General features: G+C 45.6%; 1 protein-coding gene across 3 annotated transcripts in view; it reads right to left on the bottom strand.

The window, feature by feature from the left end:
* MOCS3 (molybdenum cofactor synthesis 3) overlaps positions 1-20,216 on the bottom strand; it is a 125,920-nt gene that overhangs the window by 97,719 nt on the left and 7,985 nt on the right. For 2 of the 3 annotated variants that reach the window (XM_029594097.1, XM_029594099.1), the window contains exon 2: positions 6,913-7,040. In XM_029594097.1, coding sequence (XP_029449957.1) covers positions 6,913-6,999 — 87 coding nt within the window. In that variant the 5' untranslated portion in view covers positions 7,000-7,040. Of the gene's footprint in view, positions 1-6,912; positions 7,041-9,386; positions 9,561-20,216 lie in introns of all 3 variants that reach the window. The other variant, XM_029594098.1, reaches the window with a different exon arrangement.

Genomic DNA, 20,216 nt, shown 5'->3' with positions numbered 1-20,216 from the left:
GACGGAAAAAATGTAACCTCTTTCGATCACCTCGAGGACCCACTGATCCGAAGTAATTTTGACCTATTCCTCGAGAAATAGGGACAGCCGACCACCTAAGTCTAGAAAGGAGGAATGGGCCGGCTGTATCTCACTGCAAGGACTTTACGGCGGGGCCTTGGTGGGTACCGTCTCGGAAGGGTCGTCGCCCCAAAAGGACTGGGACCATGCTTCAGGTCTAGTGGAGGTGTTTCGTTGAAAAGCTCCTTGCGGCTTATTGCCCTGCGCTGCCCCCTGAAGCGAGAGTGTGACGGAAAAAATGACCTGAACTATTTGGGGCAGTCCTCAGGCAGCTTATGAACCTTGTTGTCGCCTAAGGATTTGATAAGCTGTTCCAGGTCCTCGCCAAAAAGCGACTGACCCTTGAAGGGGAGAGAGCCCAACTGCGACTTAGAAGAGGAGTCTGCAGCCCAATTCCTCAGCCAGAGGAGACTTCTGGCTGACACCGCTGAGACCATGGCTCTGGCTTGCACCCTGAGGAGATCGTAGAGAGCATCAGCCCCATAAGCCACCGCAGCTTCCAGCTGTTCCGCCTCTGCAGACGGGAGGTCCTGGGTGCTGAGTAATTGTTGAACCCACCTGAGACTTGCCCGCTGCATGAGACTGCTACAGACTGTCGCCCTAACTCCTAGACCCAGAAATTCAAAGATCCTCTTGAGATGAAGCTCCAGCTTCTGATCCTGAAGATCGGTGCATTTGGTGACTAAGACACAGAAGCATCATCTTTAGGCACCTTAAGCATCTCAAGACATTGGTCTGGCAGAGGGTAAAGCTTATCCATTACCCTGCCCACCCGGAGGCCTGACTCGGGAGACTCCCACTCTCGAAGCAGGAGCTGCATAAGCATGGGGTGGAATGGAAAAGTATGCGGCGGAGCCCTCAGTCCCGCCAGGACAGGGTCCACGGTGCATGAAATTGAGGCAGCGGGGAGCTCTTCCGGAGGAACCTCAATGCCAAGTTCGTCCAAAACAAAAGGAATGAGCGGGTCAAGCTCCTCTTGTTGAAACAGTCGCAGAACCCGGGGATAGTCCCTGTCGACTGGCGGATTTGGAAGGGCCAAATCTGTGTCTGGATCCGGATCTGGCAGAGGAGAGAGTTGAGAAGGGTCTGGAGGATCCAGTATGCCCGGCACGGTCCTGACCCTATTTGTGCCCAGCAAATCTGGGGCTCTAGGACCCTGCCCAGTGGCTACCTGAAAGATCTTAGCGAGGGTCCTGAGACTGCTTCTTCCAGACTACCTCACTACTGCCACCTCTGGTGGCCCACTACATGCTGTTTAATAAAAGAACTAAACTCTGTGTTTGTACGTCTGCGTTTAGCCCAGTACTATGGCGCCTCACGGGGCTCCTCCCCGTGGGCATGGTCATCTGCCACAGCACCCAAGAATCCAGCCAAACACCGCTTAACCATAACAGATTGCTAACTACATGGATTCGGCTCAGCTCACTGCATTGCAGGCCATTCCAGGCCTGGCCCAGCGAATCTCCGAACAACAGAGTGCGCTGGAGAGTTTGACTACTGCATTCAACTTGCTGCACACACAGATGAATTTACCCACCACCTCAGGTAAAGAAGCTACGCCGACAGAAGTGATGGTCAAGACTATTGTACCTCTATTTGCTCCTACACGCTTTTCGGGGGAGGTTTGGAGATGCAGAGGTTTTATTAATCAGTGTTGTATGTACTTCTCCCTGCAACCTAGCCATTTCCCCACAGCTTATGCTAAGACCACCTATATCTTGTCTTATCTGGACGGAAGAGCATTGACTTGGGCCTCTTCGCTGTGGGAGCGTGAGGATCCTATTCTACATGACATTGAAGGATTCCTCGAGCTATTCAAATCTGTTTTTGATGACCCTGCCTGGTATACCACTGCAGGATATTCGTTGGTTTACCTGAAGCAAGGTAATAAACCTTTGGCTGACTTCGCTATCGAATTCAAGACACTGGCGTTTGAATTACATTGGGACCCTAAATGCCTAAGGACCCTCTTCTTTGAAGGACTGAACTCTCGTCTGAAGGACGAGCTCGCTGCTCGTGAAATGCCTGAGACCTTGGCTGAACTGGTGAAGTTGGCAACAAGGATTGATCGCCGACTTCGTGACAAGGTTCAAGAGACCAAGGCTCCCAGAAGACCCTTTCTGGGTGAAACTCGAGCTAAGTCCACACCCAGGCCTGTTCCTCCGGTTCCAGTTACTGGCGAAGAAGAACCAATGCAATTAGGCCGCAGCCATCTGACAGCTAAAGAGAGAAGAACTAGGAAGAATCTGGGGCTGTGCATGTACTATGGACAAGCTAGCCATGCTGTTCAAACATGCCCTATATGTCCGGGAAACTGGCAGACCTAAGTCCTGCAGGAGGACACTTCTTAGGTCTTACTGCCCCCTCTCCTCCGCTCTCTCTTCCTGTATCCTTGATCTGCGGACCCTTGGAGTATCAGACTTTTGCCCTAGTGGACTTAGGGGCAGGAGGTAATTTCATTCTTCAATGATTAGTGGAGCACTTGCGGATTCCCACTACCATTGTGAAGTCTCCGCTATTCCTATCTTCAATTCATGGAGAGCCTTTGCCGGGTGAAGTAACCCAGCTCACCGAACCAGTATGTCTGCAGACTGGTGCTCTCCATTCTGAAACTATCTCCTTCTTTGTTTTAGAGAAGGCCATGCACCCTATAGTGCTGGGGTTACCATGGCTGCAGCAGCATATGCCTCAGTTCAATTTGGCTACTTTGGAGCTGTCACAATGGGGCCCAGACTGTCACGGCAAATGCCTGATGGAGGTAACTCCTATTCCCTGCATGCCAACTACCCCAGTGATGCCGGAGTTGCCGCCTCAATATGCATCTTTCCAAGATGTTTTTTCTAAAGAAGCTGCAGACGTACTACCACCTCACAGATCCTATGACTGCGCTATTAATCTGAAGCCGAACACTGAACCACCCAAGGGACAGGTGTACCCTCTCTCTGTGGCAGAGAATAAAGCCATGTCCGAATATATTCAGGAAAACCTTCAAAAAGGCTTCATAAGACCCACCAAGTCTGCTGCTGGCGCAGGCTTCTTCTTTGTGGGGAAGAAGGACGGAACTTTACGTCCATGTATAGATTACAGAGGTCTCAACGAGATATCTGTGAAAGACCGTTACCCGCTACCTCTCATCTCAGAGCTCTTTGACAGACTACAAGAAGCCAAGCTCTTCTCCAAGCTTGATCTTAAAGGAACTTACAACCTACTTCGCATTCGCTCAGGCGATGAATGGAAGACGGCCTTCAACACCCGGAATGGTCACTTTGAATATTTAGTGATGCCCTTTGGCCTGTGCAATGCCCAGGCTGTCTTTCAAAATTTAATGAACGACATTTTCAGAGATCTCCTCTACAAATGTGTCGTCATTTACTTAGATGACATCTTGATATTCTCTCAAGACATGACCACTCATCTGGAGGATGTCAAAAGAGTGTTGCAAAGACTTTGTGAGAATCATCGCTAAGTTGTCTAAGTGCGAATTTAACAAAGAATCAGTGCCTTTCCTGGGCTATATTGTTTCCAACCATGGGTTCCAAATGGATCCACAGAAGCTGGAGAGCATAAAGAATTGGGCTCAACCCACGGGTCTGAAGGCTCTCAGATGTTTCTTAGGGTTCAGGAACTATTATAGGTCTTTCATCCTCGCTCACTGTTCTACTTACAGCATTGACGAAGAAAGGTGCCAATGTTGCCAATTGGTCATTGGAGGCTATATCTGCATTCCAGAAACTAAAAGACGCCTTCTCAAGCAAGCCAGGTCTCTGACACCCGGATCCCACGAAGCCCTCCATCGTTGAGGTCGATGCCTCAGACGTTGGCGTAGGAGCCCGTGCTAAGTCAAGCCAGTGATTCTAAGGCCTTACACCCATGCTCATTCTTCTCTCATCACTTCTCTCCAGCAGAGAAAAACTACAGAATAGGAGATAAAGAGCTCCTGGCAATAAAAATGGCATTCGAGGAGTGGCGCCCTTGGCTCGAAGAAGCGCAACATCAAGTCACAGTCTTTACAGACCATAAGAACTTGGAATACCTCCGCCACGCACAACGCCTAAACCACAGGCAAGCGAGATGGTCTCTGTTTTTCAACAGATTCGACTTTGTGCTGAAATACCGCCCTGGAGATATAAACATCAGAGCAGATGCCTTATCTCGCTCATTCCTCTCTGAGGATATTCTAGAGGAACCATAACACTGTGGTTATTCTGGCAGCTACTCACTCAGTAGCTGTTAGCATAGGCTCACGACTCTAAACTGGCTGGACACCCTGGTCAACGCAGAACTCTGTCTAAACTACAAAAGCTTTACTGGTGGCCCATCATGAAGGAAGACACATTCTCCTACATTGCTTCCTGCACAAATTGTGCCAGACAGAAGACGCCACCCGGTCGTCCTTGGGGTTTACTCCAACCCTTACCAGTACCAGACGAGCCATGGACATACATAGCTACAGACTTTGTGGTGGACTTACCACTCTCTGGAGGAAATAACACGATTTGGATAACTGTAGATCGGTTCTCAAAGATGGCTCACTTAGTGGCTCTCCCTGGTTTACCCGCTAGCCCAGCTCTTCATCACGCATATCTTCCGCCTACACAGTATGCCTACGCACATAGTCTCTGATCGTGGAGTCCAATTCACAGCTAAATTCTGGAAGACATTGTGCAAGAAGTTTGACATTTCTCTCGACTTCACCTCAAATACCATCCTCAATCTAATGGTCAAACAGAGAGGATGAATAGGACACTCAAGCAGTTCATTCGTGCCTACGTAAACACTCGCCAGAATGATTGGGCAGAACTGTTGCCCTGGGCTGAATTCGCCATCAACTCTCATCCAGCAACATCCACTGGATCAACATCATTCAAAGTGGTTTACGGATGACTACCATTGCCACCACTGCCACCTCCACTGTCCGTGTTGCCCCGCCAGCTCAATCCACTGCCAAAGAAATTCTACAACTCTGGACTCAGACCAAAGAGATGCTTCTCAAAGCAGGACCTCAAGCTAAGAAAGGATACGATGCTCACCACTGCAAGGCTCCAGATTTCCAGCCTGGTGACAAAGTCTGGCTATCCACTAAGCACTTAAGACTTAAAATACCTTCAGCTTGCATCGCTCCACGCTTCGTTGGACCTTTTCCTATTCTCTGACTAGGCAATCTCACCTATAGTCTGAAGCTACCACCTACATTGAAGATTCATAATGTGTTCCACGACTCACTATTGAAGCCTTTGATCCTTAGTGAGTTCTCCAACAAGACACCTGAACCTACACCAATAGATGCAGAAGAAGACATCGAGTACAAGGTAGATGCTGTCCTTGACGTAAGAAGAAAAGGCAGAGTATGGGAATACCTCCTACATGGGAAGGTTACGGACCTGAAGATAACTCTTGGACACCTTTGGCTAATATACAGGATAAAGAGATGCTACAAGAATTCCACAGAATGCATCCTCAGAAACCAAGACCAGGTAGGAAGTCCGGAGGATGCCCTTTGAAGGGGGGTACTGTTGCATCCATCAGTGCTAGACGGCATTGCCCCATTTGCCTGACCTTATTCACGGCTCCTTCCGCATCCCTTGGGAAAATGGCTGCTGCCGTGTCTACAAGCTGACCTCTCCGGCGTCCCCGGAATGGCTATGGTGCTGCCTCCCACTATGATCCTCTCAAGGGCCTACTAGGGTGCGCGCGCGCATGCCACCCACATCTTTATTCCAGCATTGGCGTGAACCTCGGGGGTGTTCCCCCCTACTGACGTCACGCCATCTAGGTATATAGCCTGTACTTGGTTGCTAGCTCGTTGAGTTAGCAAAGGATTGGTTTCGGCCGGTTCTAAGCTACTCTGCCGCTTCCGTGCTGCTGCTGGAAGCTCTCTCTCTGCCCTTTGGGGTATTGCTAACCTGGGTACCTGCTCCTCGGGGGCTCTCTGCTTTATTTCAGGTACCTTACAGGGATCAGGTACTCGCTCCTCGAGGGCCTGCTCTCCCTGCCTCGGTGCCGCTACCAAACTTCTTCAACCTGGTGGAATCGCATACCAACAGCAACCATCTAGTGAGTAATCTAACCCTCAGTCTATCTCATCCACAGTTCTACCTTGCTGGGAAACCTGTACTGGAATCACCCTATACCAACGGGGTGAGAAGGGTCCCCTCTGCCGACGGTCCTGAGACTGGTTCTTCTAGACTACCTCACTACTGCCACCTCTGGTGGTCCACTAAAAGCTGTTTAATAAAAGAACTAAACTCTGTGTTTATGCATCTGCGTTTAGCCCAGTACTGTGGTGCCTCACAGGGCTCCTCCCCGTGGGTGTGGTCATCTGTCACTGTACCCAAGAATCCACCCAAACACCGCTTAACCATAACAAGAGGGAAGAAGAGCAAAGAAATCACCACAGAGAAAGAAAGGTAGATAATGCTAGGGAACCGCAGGTTCAACTGCCTGCATCTGCTGGAGACAGAGAAATACTGAAGGGTCGCAGGGTGAGCACTGCCCTGATATAGGATACCCTTTCAGTTTTTCTCTGTCTCCATCTACTGGACAGGAGGCTCAACCCACTGTCTGGATTGATCCGGGTACGTACAGGGAAAGTACACTTGCCCAAGATGACAAGGAATGGCAGTGGAAGAAGCGGGATTTGAAGTCTGGGTTCCCTGGTTTGCAACCCATTCCTCTAACCATTAGGCCACCCCTTCCTCCTTCGTGGCATTAAAATCACCAAAGGCTGCTTATGATTCTATTGCCAAGGAGCATCTACTCTAAACCAACTTCCTTGAGAACTAAAGAACAGCTAAACTATAACAAGAGAAGGTTGAGAAAGAAAATGATAGCAATTGCATTCGAGCATCTCACCTTGATTTTATGAAGGCTGTTTTCCAGGTTGTTTTCCAGGTTCTGAATTAACAGATCCTGAAGTTTCATATCTCCTGCTGCAAACATCTTGTTTTAATAATATACAGACACCATCAGGGACCAATCCACTGTCAAAGAGTCAACAAATGTAAGAATCATGAGCAAGAGAACCAACAGTAGAAAATAAGAAAGAAAAAATAATTACTTATTTATATTTTGCTTCTATATTCAAATTACTTTTTCTTTTATTGGCAAATACTACTCTCCATAGCAGATTTTGTACATGCGTATGTCAGTTATTTGGGTGTGAATGTGGAAAGGATATTTTGCATAGAAGAGGCAAACACTGGTGATGAGGAATCCACGGAAAAACTGGAAGCAACTGAAAACACACATGCATTTGGGACGTGCACAGACTGTTGGTGCAGCTCCTTGTGTTCATAGATAATAAGTGTCACACATATGGTATATTACATTTCAGGCATAGCAGTAAATTATTATCAAATGAGAAATTGTTTGATACTCTTTTATCCTGTGTGCTGTTTAAAGTAATTACAACTTAGCTGAGATCGAATGACATTTTCCATTTGCAAATATTATGTTTCAGGTTGCTATACAGATTACATAGCATGGAGCACCATTTTATGTCATTAATAACAAATCTTTTCAGATTAGTAAAAGGACATTCTGTACTGCAAACAGCCTAGTGAAAACTATTCTTAGCAATTCCTTTCATTAGGCCAAAACAAGGTTTTTGCCAAGATGCTGCTCTGTGGGGATTGATACAATAAAGTGCGCTCAGTAGATTAGCACCCGATGCAATAAGGGTATAAGCACGTCCAAAACATGCGACCAACTGCATAGCCAATAGCGCTCATCACATGTAAAATCCATGTAGATGAAGCTATTAGCTATTACCCCCGAAGCAGAAAATAGCTGGATACCCAAAGTGCTCTTTTTAATGTGGCAAATTTAACTCCAACCCTGGAACTGGTGTTAAATCAATCCGCGAGTCAAGGAGAAATTTAAAAAATAGTGTCCTGTGTGGTTCCTATCTTCATTCTTAAACACCTACTGCTTGTGGTGTTTAAGAATAAAAGTATAATTTAAAGGCTTGATGAAAAAAAAAATTTGGATGCATAATAGGCATGCCTAATAAACACACTCCAGACTGATTTCGTCCCTTATGTGTATATTTGGCGTCCAGAAATCGACCTAGTGGGATAAAATGGATGCTCATATTGAGCGCCGGTTGCAATTGTGGGTGCACAGCCAAGTCTCTTGGGTGCCTGACGCATTTTGAGCGCTGGGGATGCATAATTCTTCCCTAGTACATCCTTTTTAATACAGCAGCTCATTAAAATATAACATTGGGCGCCCATGCAAGATGGCTATAGGAAAATTGGCTCTTACTTGCTAATTTTCATTCCTGTGGTACCACAGATCAGTCCAGACTCCTAAGCTCCCCTTAACTCGGGTGGGACGTGGAGAGTTCCGCTCTTAGAACACTCTCCCTAAAGCACATGGAAGCCAGATCCCCCACATCCAAGCGATAATGAAAAATTAGTATAGGTCACTAGACATTCATCCATGCATCACTCAAAATTCTAACACTATTTCAGTGCCCTTTTATGAATACCAAGGCCAGGGGATCTTTGAGGATGCTAAGAAAGCAAGTTTTAACTTTAGATTTATATTCTGCTTTTCAGGCACTTCAAAGCAGATTACATTCAGGTACTTTAGGTATTTTACTTTGTTCTGCTAATTGTGATTTCATAAGGACTCTGAAGTCTTAGAACGATACAGGGGAAGATTGCATAACAGTATCAGCAACGTGGAGACAAAATTCTAAAGTGGCAACATTCTTATTAAGGAAATACAAAGGAAGTGTCCCAGAGATGAATATGTAGAACAATCTTAGGGCAATACTCTTAAAGCTATTAGCTTTGCAAGTCAGCTAAACTCAGATATATTTTCTAATGAGCATTAGTAAATAAGCCCCACTGAGTTTATTACAAGCAATCCATTCAGTGAAATTTTAACAAGATTTAGTAAGTGAATGCCTTACTACAGGCATATGTATGTTAATCCTTACTCTTACTCGTGTATCTTACAGTGCTCAAGCACTGTTCCCACTAAGCTATGCACACATAAAATGGTATAAGCATAATGATATAGTAAAGATATGCCAAACATTTGATGTTTTCTATTTAACAAAATAAGCTGAATTTAATGTAGAATTTTATTGAAAAATTTAAATCCCAATATTCGCATTAGATTTGCTCAGGCATACTTGGTCAGAGTGCCCAAATCTGAGCTCAGTTTAGAAAGTTGCAGAAAAGACGTTTTGTGCACACAGCCTGTAAATTAGAGGGAACATTTTACCCAAGTACACTACATTAGTACCAATAGTGCCCTGCAAAAAAATATGAATATTCACATCCAACACCACACTTGATAGGATGAATACTTACTGGGAGAATTGTTTCTGTTAGAATATGGATTAGGATAGGGGGCAGAGCGGTGATTCCTCAGTGATGAATATCTGTCACACCTGTGGGGAGAGGAAAGTGGAAGAGGGGCTCCAAACTGAGGGTGGGGAGTAGGAGGGCAAAGTGATCCAGTTCCAGGAATAAGCCAACTACCTACTGAAGGAACAAAATTCAGTAAGGATACAGATGCTCTGCAGAAATGTTCAATTATGAAGATTTCATGATCTGTAAAAAGCCTGAAATAGCTTAACAATAGTCCCAGCCTAATGCTTAGCAAAGGTGTATAACAGCTTCCCAGTAGCTGCCCAGCAAATTTCATGCAGAGACACCTGTTGTGACTCAGCCCAGGAAGTCATTTGAGAATGTGTCAAGTGCGCCCTAAACCCATCGGCAGTGGGTTCCCATTAGAAATGTCAAGGCAAAAACAAAAATGAGACAACCTTATACCGTGGAAAGATTTATTATTGTTTCACAAAGCCCGACTCCGGCCGAGTTTCGCCAATTTAGGCTGCATCAGGGGCTAAAATTAAAAAACATTTTTTTATTTAGAACATTAATAATAAAAAAAGACATCATATCTATATAATTCTCTTAAAAAATTGTATAAAACACTCACATGATTGCTGATATCAAATAAAACTACAAAACTAGATCCTTTTATCAAGTTTCAATCTAAAATCAAAAGTTATAAAAATTATAATATAAATCTTACACATTTATATCAAAACTCAATTATACCAAATATCTAATATTCATCAATTGGAACTATAATCACAGAATCATTATAAATTTAAACCAGATGCCATAGCTTCAAAAAATAAAACTTAATCTCAAATTACAGAATTCCCTTCTTTATAAAAATCTATTATACATATATATAATAATATATCTTTCTGTCAGAAGTCACTTATTTTTCAAGGCAATATTGATAAATAACAAGGGGACACTTCAAAAAATTTTTTACCTTAGTCGTGCATATAAATTATAGTGGTTTTTATAGTATTTATTATCTATTTTAGGAGATATTGGTATAAAGTAGTGTTTAGAAGAAACAGTGAATATACTAATTTTTTATATATTTTTATATATTGTTTCATTGAACCTTAAGAATAATAGAGGGATGTTTCTTGGCTTATATTAATTGATGCTATGAAGTTTTCTCATTATTCAAGACCTTATGTTCAGTCTGAACCGATTCATTGACAATAAAGTTGTGTAGAATTGACGAAGGTCTGACGTCAGACTCGTTTTCCCGCGGTTTTTTGAAAAGGAACGTATATAAACAGAGCTAAGAACAGAGACGGATTTTTTTAGCGAAATGAGGACTTGTCCCGATGTTTTTGATACAAAATATTTGGATGCATCAATGTACCGTCTGATTTGTTCAGTACGATTTTGAGAGTGACACGTTAATAGACTGAGAAGCGGAGATAATTATATGCACGACTAAGGTAAAAAAATTTTTGAAGTGTCCCCTTGTTATTTATCAATATTGCCTTGAAAAATAAGTGACTTCTGACAAAGATATATTATTATATATATGTATAATAGATTTTTATAAAGAAGGGAATTCTGTAATTTGAGATTAAGTTTTATTTTTTGAAGCTATGGCATCTGGTTTAAATTTATAATGATTCTGTGATTATAGTTCCAATTGATGAATATTAGATATTTGGTATAATTGAGTTTTGATATAAATGTGTAAGATTTATATTATAATTTTTATAACTTTTGATTTTAGATTGAAACTTGATAAAAGGATCTACTTTTGTAGTTCTATTTGATATCAGCAATCATGTGAGTGTTTTATACAATTTTTTAAGAGAATTATATAGATATGATGTCTTTTTTTATTATTAATGTTCTAAATAAAAAAATGTTTTTTAATTTTAGCCCCTGATGCAGCCTAAATTGGCGAAACTCGGCCGGAGTCGGGCTTTGTGAAACAATAATAAATCTTTCCACGGTATAAGGTTGTCTCATTTTTGTTTTTGCCTTGGCTACGTGGGACCGCCTTCCGATTTGTTTTATTGGACCTTCATTAGAAATGTCAGTCACCTCAATCACTTCCTTCAGCCACAGCACAATTGTAGCCTTAGACGACTTATGTCCCTTCTTTGGACCACTCCACAGTACAAAGAGATGGTCCAATCTACGGAAATCATAAGCGACCTTTAGATACCTCAATAATGCATGCCTCCAATCCAAGAGCCTAAGCTCCCCTGTGTGAGACATAGAAGAATCAAAATCCATAAAAGCTGGAAGCTCTACTGTCTAACTAACATGGAACACCGAGACTACCTTAGGCAGAAAAGAAGGTACCATGCATAAAGATACCCCCCGAATCAGACAACTAAAGGAAGGGATCTCGACACAACAGTGACTGGAGCTTCGAAATTCTCCTGGCTGAAGAAATAGCCACCAAGAAAACCACTTTAAAGAGTCACGTTCTTAACCATAGCCCTCTTTAGTGGTTCAAACCGAGCCTCATACAATCCTCGAAGGATTAGATTCAGATTCCAAGATGGACAAATGTTCCGCACCTGATGAAGCAAGTCTTAGCTCCCCAAAGGAACTGTATAACCTTACCCCGGAGCAACCAAATGTCTCTATCTGGATTCTCAGAGAGTTAAAGGCCAGTCCTTTGACCAGGACCTTTCCGTAAAAAAGCCAAAATATGTGACCCCATAGCCTGAACACACTGAGACTGCACTCCATTAACAGCAGACTAGGACTCGAAGATCCTACAAATTCGCACATGCGTCAAGGATGTAGAAGGTCACCTAGCCTGCAATAAGGTGGAAATAACCACTTCAGAATATCCCCTCCATCTCAGTCATCTCCTCTCAGAAGCGAAGCTGTGAGAGAGAAGCGAGCCACCTGACCCAAAAATACTGGGCTCTGGTGGAAAACAGTCGACCGATGTCCAAACTTCAGGGGCCCCTTATGGCCATGTTGATCAGATATGGGAAGCATGGTCAAGGTAGCCACTCTGAAGCTACCAGGATTACGCTGCTCGGATGTTTCTCTATCCGCCGTAATCCTTTGTCCACCAGAAGCCACGGGAGCTAAGACAAAGAAAAATCCCTCAAGTCCATGGCAGCACCAGAGTTCTGATTCCTTTGTACCATGTTCTATTCAGCAGCTGTAAAACTGAGATGCCTTGGTGTTCTCTTTGGTCGTGATACTCCCATCTTCTATGAATGAGACATATCACTGCCTCCTATTCCCTGGGGTCTAACTTTCTCTGACTCATAAAATCCGTCTGAACGTTGTTTACTCTGGCAATATGAGATGTGCCAGTCACTCCAAGTGCTGCTCTGTTCAGAGAATGAACTCCTGGGCTTCTCGAGCCACTGTCTAATTCTTGGTTCCACCTTGACAGTTGATGTAGTCCACTGTCATCGCACTATCTAATAGGATCCGTACTGGATGGCGGCGTAACCTTGGCAGACAGGCAAGCAATGCAAAATGCACCACTGTCGTCTCTGAGTGATAGGCCATGAGGCCTTCCTGTTTTGACCGCTGGCCCTACGTCGCTTGATCTTTCCATACTGCCCTCCATCTGGAGAGGCTTGCATCGGTGGTGACTATTATCCAATTTGGAATCTCCAATTCCATACCACGCTCAAGATTGGTGCAAGTAAGCCACCACGAAAGACTGTCCCTGGTGTCTCCCTCTAATGGAAGAGAAAGATGAAACTCTAACAATAACGGATTCCAGCGGGAGAGAAGAGGCCCCTGCAGAGGCAGCATATGTGCAAATGCCCAACACAATAATTCCAATTAAGATGCCACAGAACCCAGGACCTGTAAATAATCCCAGACCCTGGGCACCGAGAGCTCTAGCAGAAACCTAATTTGACTCTGCAATTTCAGCAATCTCTCCGCCAGTGTATTGAACTGAGCTCCCAGATACTCCAGATTGTAAGAGCACTAAATGGCTTGTTGCTAGGTTCACCCCTCATCCTAAAGACTTCAAGCACATTGATACCTTTTGTACTGATTGTTGACAGAAGTCATCTGATTTTGCACGAATGAGCCAGTCAACCAGATGCAGATACACCAACATATCCTCCTTTTGCATCTTTGTGAAGGTACATGGAGCCGTCACCAGCTGAAGCGAAGGGCTTGAAACTGAAAATGTGCCCTTAGGACCATGAATCCCAAGAAACTCTGGTGTTCCAGCCTGGCTATATGCAGATACGCCTCTATCTGTTGCACTGGTGGTGGACCCTTGGCCTGAGGCACAACCCATACGGCAAGCCCTACGGGTCCCCACCATCAGGAGGCGGAGCTGACTAGGAGGCAGAGGACAACTGGAGCTTCGCCAATACCAGCTCTCGTTCCCCGCAGGTTGAGCCCTTGGGTGCCGGGGCCGGCTGGTCTTAGGTGGGCCTCCGTGTGACGACTCCCAGTGGTAGTGGTGCAAGGGTTGCCGGGAACCAGCAGAGGTATCAGGGGACCGACATAGGTCCGGACAAGGCAGGGAACCAGAGACCCAGGCACCAATAGGAACAAAGCAGAGACAGAGGGCGCCCAAGTAAAAGAGGCCAAAGCCTAGAGGCCAAGTCCAAGTAGAATCCAAAGACATAGTCAAGGCAAGCTGAGGTCAGTGCAGGCGGCTGAGCAAGGCAAGGTACAGAGTCCAACAGAGCAAGGGTCAAAGCCAAAGAGACAGTCCTGAGCATAGTCCAACGAAGCAAGGGTCAAAACCAGAAAATCAATCCTGAGTGTGGTCCAACATAGCAAAGGTCAAAGCCAGAGAAGCAATCCTGAGCTTGGTCCAATGTAGCAAGGGTCAAAGCCAGGGAAGCAATCCTGAGCATGGTCCAACGTAGCAAGGGTCAAAGCCAGAGAAGCAATCCTGAGCGTGGTCCAACGTAGCAAGGGTCAAAGCCAGAGAAGCAATCCTGAGCGTGGTCCAACGTAGCAAGGGTCAAAGCCAGGGAAGCAGTTCAGTGAAACAAGGAAGGGTATGGGTCAGGAACAGGAACAAAGTCAGGATCAAGAACCAAGAATGAAGTCAGGATCAGGAACCAGGAATGATGGGCATCGAGCACACCATCAAATGTGGAGACCTGTTGCCAAAACAAGGAACTAGTGGCGGAGCCCTGTCTTATATACCAGGGCCCGATGATGTCATCATCCGGGGCCGCGGGCTAGTTTTCCGCCACAGCCACTTTAAAGGAACGGGGGATGCGTGCATGCCTAATGCAGGGCCCGCAGGAGGCCGGACGACAGCATCTCCCCGCGGCCCATGCGGGAGATCCGCCGGGAGCTGGGGAGGTCCGCGGAGTCAGGAACAGCTGAGGAGGCAATAGGTGCTCGGGGGCATAGGCGGCTGCCCACAGCCGCGAGCGAAGATGGTCCAGGAGCAGCACTGCAAGGGTGAGTAGGCCTGGCAGCGGATGGGACATACAACACTATCAAAGCGAGAGATGCTAAGAAGTCGCCCTTGCTTACCGCTGCTATAGGGGACCTCAGTTTCCATGTGGAAACAGGGAATCTTGAGAGCTGCATTTAACTTCTTTAACTTCAATATCTCTTGAACTGGATATGGGGAAAAAAGAAAAAGGATGCTTAACTTAAAATAGATCTCTGGTCACATTAAGCATGTTCAGGGTCTGAGCCAACAGAATTGGGCCATGCCGAGTATATTCAGAATCTCAGCCAACAAACTCAGCAAGATATCTTTGTGAAAAAAGAAAAAAAAATCTGAGCACAGTCTGAAGCAGCTTTCAATCATATGCAATTTTACTCTCTTCTAGGGGTGAGAAAGCCAATTCCCCATTGGAATCCTCCAATGTCTCATGATCCACACTCCCTTGAACATTACCAGGGACAGCCTCCCTACAGCATCTGCCCACAGTGACTGACAAATAGGAGGCCTGAGCATTCAATCCCTATATAGTAGGTTGCTTCACCTTCGTTGGGTGCCCCTGCAGAAAGGTCTGCAGGCCCTGGAATCATTCCACCGAGGAGGAGGAACATGGATCTATACTAGAGCCCATAGGCCGAAACTTGCTTTCTCCAATCTCTCTCTCAGGGAAGCTTCTACCTTCAGGAACAAGGGAGAAGAATTGACTGTTGCCTTGCCTCCGACTCCACTTCCCTCCAGAGACACCATAGGCCAAGAGGATGTCCCAACATGGGCAAAAGCTGTAGTAGTCAAATTGCTTTGAGCATCTAAACAGCACTGACACAAACGAAGAGAGAGTGAGGACTGAAATGCTATCAGATGGCAAGCCTCACAGATAAAAAGGCGCTTGGACCTATTCATCCCCGGCATCTTGCTCTCCTGAACTTTGGCTCTAGGTGGCCTCCTGTGTGCATTCCAATGCCACCCAGGCGTACATTCACACCCCTCCAGGATGCACACAAATACGCGCTCAAGACTAGGTCGTGATTGTACGCACACAAGTACAGGCGCAAATATACACTTGTATATGCCATGGTCATACGTGCACGAGTACCTGCACAAATATGCGCTCCAGTTTAGGCTGCAGTCTTATGTACATAATTACCTGTGCAAATTCGTGCTCCAGTCTAGGTCGTGGCCTTATGCGCACAAGTAACTGCTCAAATAAGCGCTCAAGTCTCAGTTGCAGATGTCGCGCTCAAATCTAGGCCGCAGCCTTATGCGCACAGGTCCCTGCGCATGCAACCACCACACGGCGAGAATGTGCGCACACACTTATGCACGCGGGAAAAGAACCACTACAGTGGCCTACTACACAGCTAAGCAAAGCCTGCTTGCACCTTCAACGCATTTAGGCCCGAATCCGTTTAACATCCGGCACCAAAAATCATCGGCCTGAAGAGCTTCTCTTGACTGGCCGAGAATTCATGGAGACTGGGGCCAAGAGCCAGGATCCCGCTAAACACACTTTGCGCATAAACAAATTAAAACCGGCAGAAGACATCAACCAGAACCAGAGACTCCTTCTCAGTGCAAGTGCCTCTCTGCACTTCTGCAGGACAGGGAACTGCTGTTGATAGATGAGTAGGGGATTCCCCTGCCTCTCCTGCCAACGCTGCTAGGGAATCGAAAATGGCTGCCATTTCTGCACTGATGGGGAAAGCCTCAGTGCTAGACCCTGTCACCCGCAATGCTTGTTCTACTGGTGCGGTCATGCTTGACACAGACCCTGGAATGCCATGCCGCTTTTTCTGCACACACGCTGTTTCTCCCCGTACCCGCAACACCACCAGCACCTCAACGTCAAGCAGGGGAACAGTCCCTCAGCGCCACGAAGCCAACATCTGGTCTCCTCCACAGGCAGAGAATCTGCTGAAAAACCCCATCGCTAAACTCCCTGAGCTGCTAAGGTATCTCCCCACCCCCACCCCCCGAAGCCCACTGCTGCACAAATTCCTCTAACTAGTTTCTTGTTCTTTTTTTTTTTTTTTTTATTCTCTGATAACAAATAAAGATACATATAAACCAATATTTTATTTGGTGCAGAGGTTCAGGTTCCAGGAGCGCAGGCCATATGACAGTTTCCTTTTGTCAAACTTTAGGGATACTTCCCTACTCTACTGGACTTGAAGTGCAGAACTGCCAGCAGATTCCATCACTGCCTCATGGAGGATGAGGGATCTGAACCATCAGATGTCCATCCCACGGACCTCCGGAGCTATCAGAAAGGTCACCAACCCCTTGCTCATCCACCTCAAACCAGGGGGGGTGGCTCCACTAGGACCTTACCACCCCCTGGGAGGATCCAGAAATTTTGTCTTTTAATCTTGTTTTTTTCTCTCTCTCTCTCCAGATTGAAGGTTTTATACCATCTGCTGGAGACAGAGAAATACTGAGGGATTGCAGGTGGCACACTGGAGAAATTACTTACGTGATAATTTCATTTTCCTTAGTGTAGACATATGGACTCAGGACCAATGGGTATAGTGTACTCCTGATAGCAGTTGGAGACGGATCAGATTTAAATCTGACATCAGCCCTAGTACATATACCCCTGCAGGAAGTGCAGCTCTTCAGTATTCTCCTCGAAAAGCATTGTGGATATATGCATGACTGAATAATTTGAATAACTTGATTAACTTTATAACTTAGATAACTTGATTAACTTTATAACTTGGTTAACTTAATTAATTTGAACCGGCTGAATTGGCTATAGCTGGAGACCGCCAGTGCCCTCAACCGAGAAACGTCGACACCCGGTAGGATGGGTGTCCTAGATGAAGGAAAGCATGGCTTACCCGTGAATCACTCGCTCCCGGGGATGTCCCCCGAGAATTCCATGAGTAATGGCAGCCGTGGATGGGATGCTGAGTCCATATGTCTACACTAAGTAAAACGAAATTATCATATAGAAACATAGAAACATAGAAATGACAGCAGAAGAAGACCAAATGGCCCATCTAGTCTGCCCAGTAAGCTTCACACATATTTTCTCTCATACTTATCTGTTTCTCTTAGCTCTTGGTTCTATTTCCCTTCCACCCCCACCTTTAATGTAGAGAGCAGTGATGGAGCTGCATCCAAGTGAAATATCTAGCTTGATTCGTTAGGGGTAGTAGGGGGTAGTAGCCGCCGCAATAAGCAAGCTGCACCCATGCTTATTTGTTTTACCCAGACTATGTTATTAGCCCTTATTGGTTGTTTTTCTTCTCCCATGCCGTTGAAGCAGAGAGCCATGCTGGATGTGCATCGAAAGTGAAGTATCAGGCACATTTGGTTTGGGGTAGTAACCGCCGTAACAAGCCAGCTACTCCCCGCTTTGTGAGTGCGAACCCTCTTTTCTTCTCCCCTGCCGTTGAATCAGAGAACTTTGCTGTATATGCATTGAAAGTGAAGTATCAGGCTTATTTGATTTGGGGTAGTAACCGCCGTAACAAGCCAGCTACTCCCCTCTTTGTGAGTGTGAATCCTTTTTTCCACATTTCCTCTTGCTGTTGAAGCTTAGAGCGATGTTGGAGTCACAGTAAGCCTGTGTATGTTTATTTAATAAGGGTATTGACTCCAGGCAGTAGCCATCATTCTGGCGAGTCACCCACTCTTCATTGGCAGCCTCTTGACTTTATGGATCCACAGTGTTTATCCCACGCCCCTTTGAAGTCCTTCACAGTTCTGGTCTTCACCACATCCTCCGGAAGGGCATTCCAGGCATCCACCACCCTCTCCGTGAAGAAATACTTCCTGACATTGGTTCTGAATCTTCCTCCCTGGAGCTTCAAATCGTGACCCCTGGTTCTGCTGATTTTTTTCCTTCGGAAAAGGTTTGTCGTTGTCTTTTGATCATTAACACCTTTCAAGTATCTGAAAGTCTGTATCATATCACCTCTGCTCCTCCTTTCCTCCAGGGTGTACATATTTAGATTCTTCAATCTCTCCTCGTACGTCATCCGATGAAGATCCTCCACCTTCCTGGTCGCCCTTCTCTGTACCGCCTCCATCTTGTCTTTGTCTTTTTGAAGGTACGGTCTCCAGAACTGAACACAGTACTCCAGGTGAGGCCTCACCAAGGACCTGTAAAAAGGAATAATCACTTCCCTTTTCTTACTCGATATTCCTCTCTCTATGCAGCCCAGCATTCTTCTGGCTTTAGCTATTGCCTTGTCGCATTGTTTCGCCGACTTCAGATCATTAGACACCATCACCCCAAGGTCCCTCTCCTGCTCCGTGCACATCAGCTTTTCCCCCCCCATCGAATACAGTTCATTCGGATTTCCACTCCCCATATGCATGACTTTGCACTTCTTGGCATTGAATCTCAGCTGCCATATCTTCGACCACTCTTCCAGTTTCCTTAGATCCCGTCTCATTCTCTCCACTCCTTCCGGCGTGTCCACTCTGTTGCAGATCTTAGTGTCATCCGCAAAAAGACAAATCTTACCTTCTATCCCGTCCGCAAAGTCGCTCACAAAGATATTGAACAGGACCGGTCCCAACACCGATCCTTGCGGTACACCACTTAAAACCGCTCTCTCTTCAGAGAAGGTTCCATTTACCATCACACATTGTCTTCTGTCCGTCAACCAATTTGCAATCCAGGTCACCACCTCGGCACTCACTCCCAAGCTTCTCGTTTTATTCACCAGTCTCCTGTGCGGAACCGTATCAAAAGCTTTGCTGAAATCCAAGTATATGATATCGAGTGCTCTTCCTCTATCCAATTCCTTGGTTACCCAGTCAAAAAAGTCAATCAGATTTGTCTGACAGGATCTTCCTCTGGTGAATCCATGCTGCCTCTGGTCCATCAATTCTCCGGACTGTAGATAGTTCACTATTCTCTCTTTCAACAGTGACTCCATTACTTTTCCCACCACTGAAGTGAGGCTAACTGGTCTGTAGTTACCAGCCTCCTCTCTGTTCCCACTCTTGTGAAGAGGGACCACCACCGCTCTTCTCCAATCACTCGGTACCACTCCTGTTTCTAGGGATCTATTGAACAGGTCGCACAGCGGTCCCGCCAGCACATCTCTGAGCTCCCTCAGTATCCTTGGATGAATCCCATCAGGCCCCATGGCTTTGTCCACTTTCAGATTCTTTAGCTCTTCCCATACATTATCTACTGTAAATGGATTTTCCTCTGTTCCGCTTCCCTCCAGTTTCTTGTTGTGTAAAGATGGTCCTTCTCCAGGGTCTTCTTTAGTGAACACAGAGCTGAAGTATTCGTTTAATATTTCTGCCATTTCTTCATCTCCCTCCACACATTGATCATTTCCACCTTTCAATTTCACTATACCACTTTGGACTTTTCTCTTTTCGCTGATGTATCTGAAAAATGTTTTGTCACCATATTTTATCTCCTTGGCAATCCTCTCTTCTGCTTGACTTTTTGCCAACTT

This window comes from Rhinatrema bivittatum, chromosome 3 (genome assembly GCF_901001135.1).
Source record: "Rhinatrema bivittatum chromosome 3, aRhiBiv1.1, whole genome shotgun sequence".
NCBI lineage: Eukaryota > Metazoa > Chordata > Amphibia > Gymnophiona > Rhinatrematidae > Rhinatrema > Rhinatrema bivittatum.
Note: the sequence above shows the minus strand (reverse complement) of the source record. Positions and strands in the feature narration are given on the sequence as shown.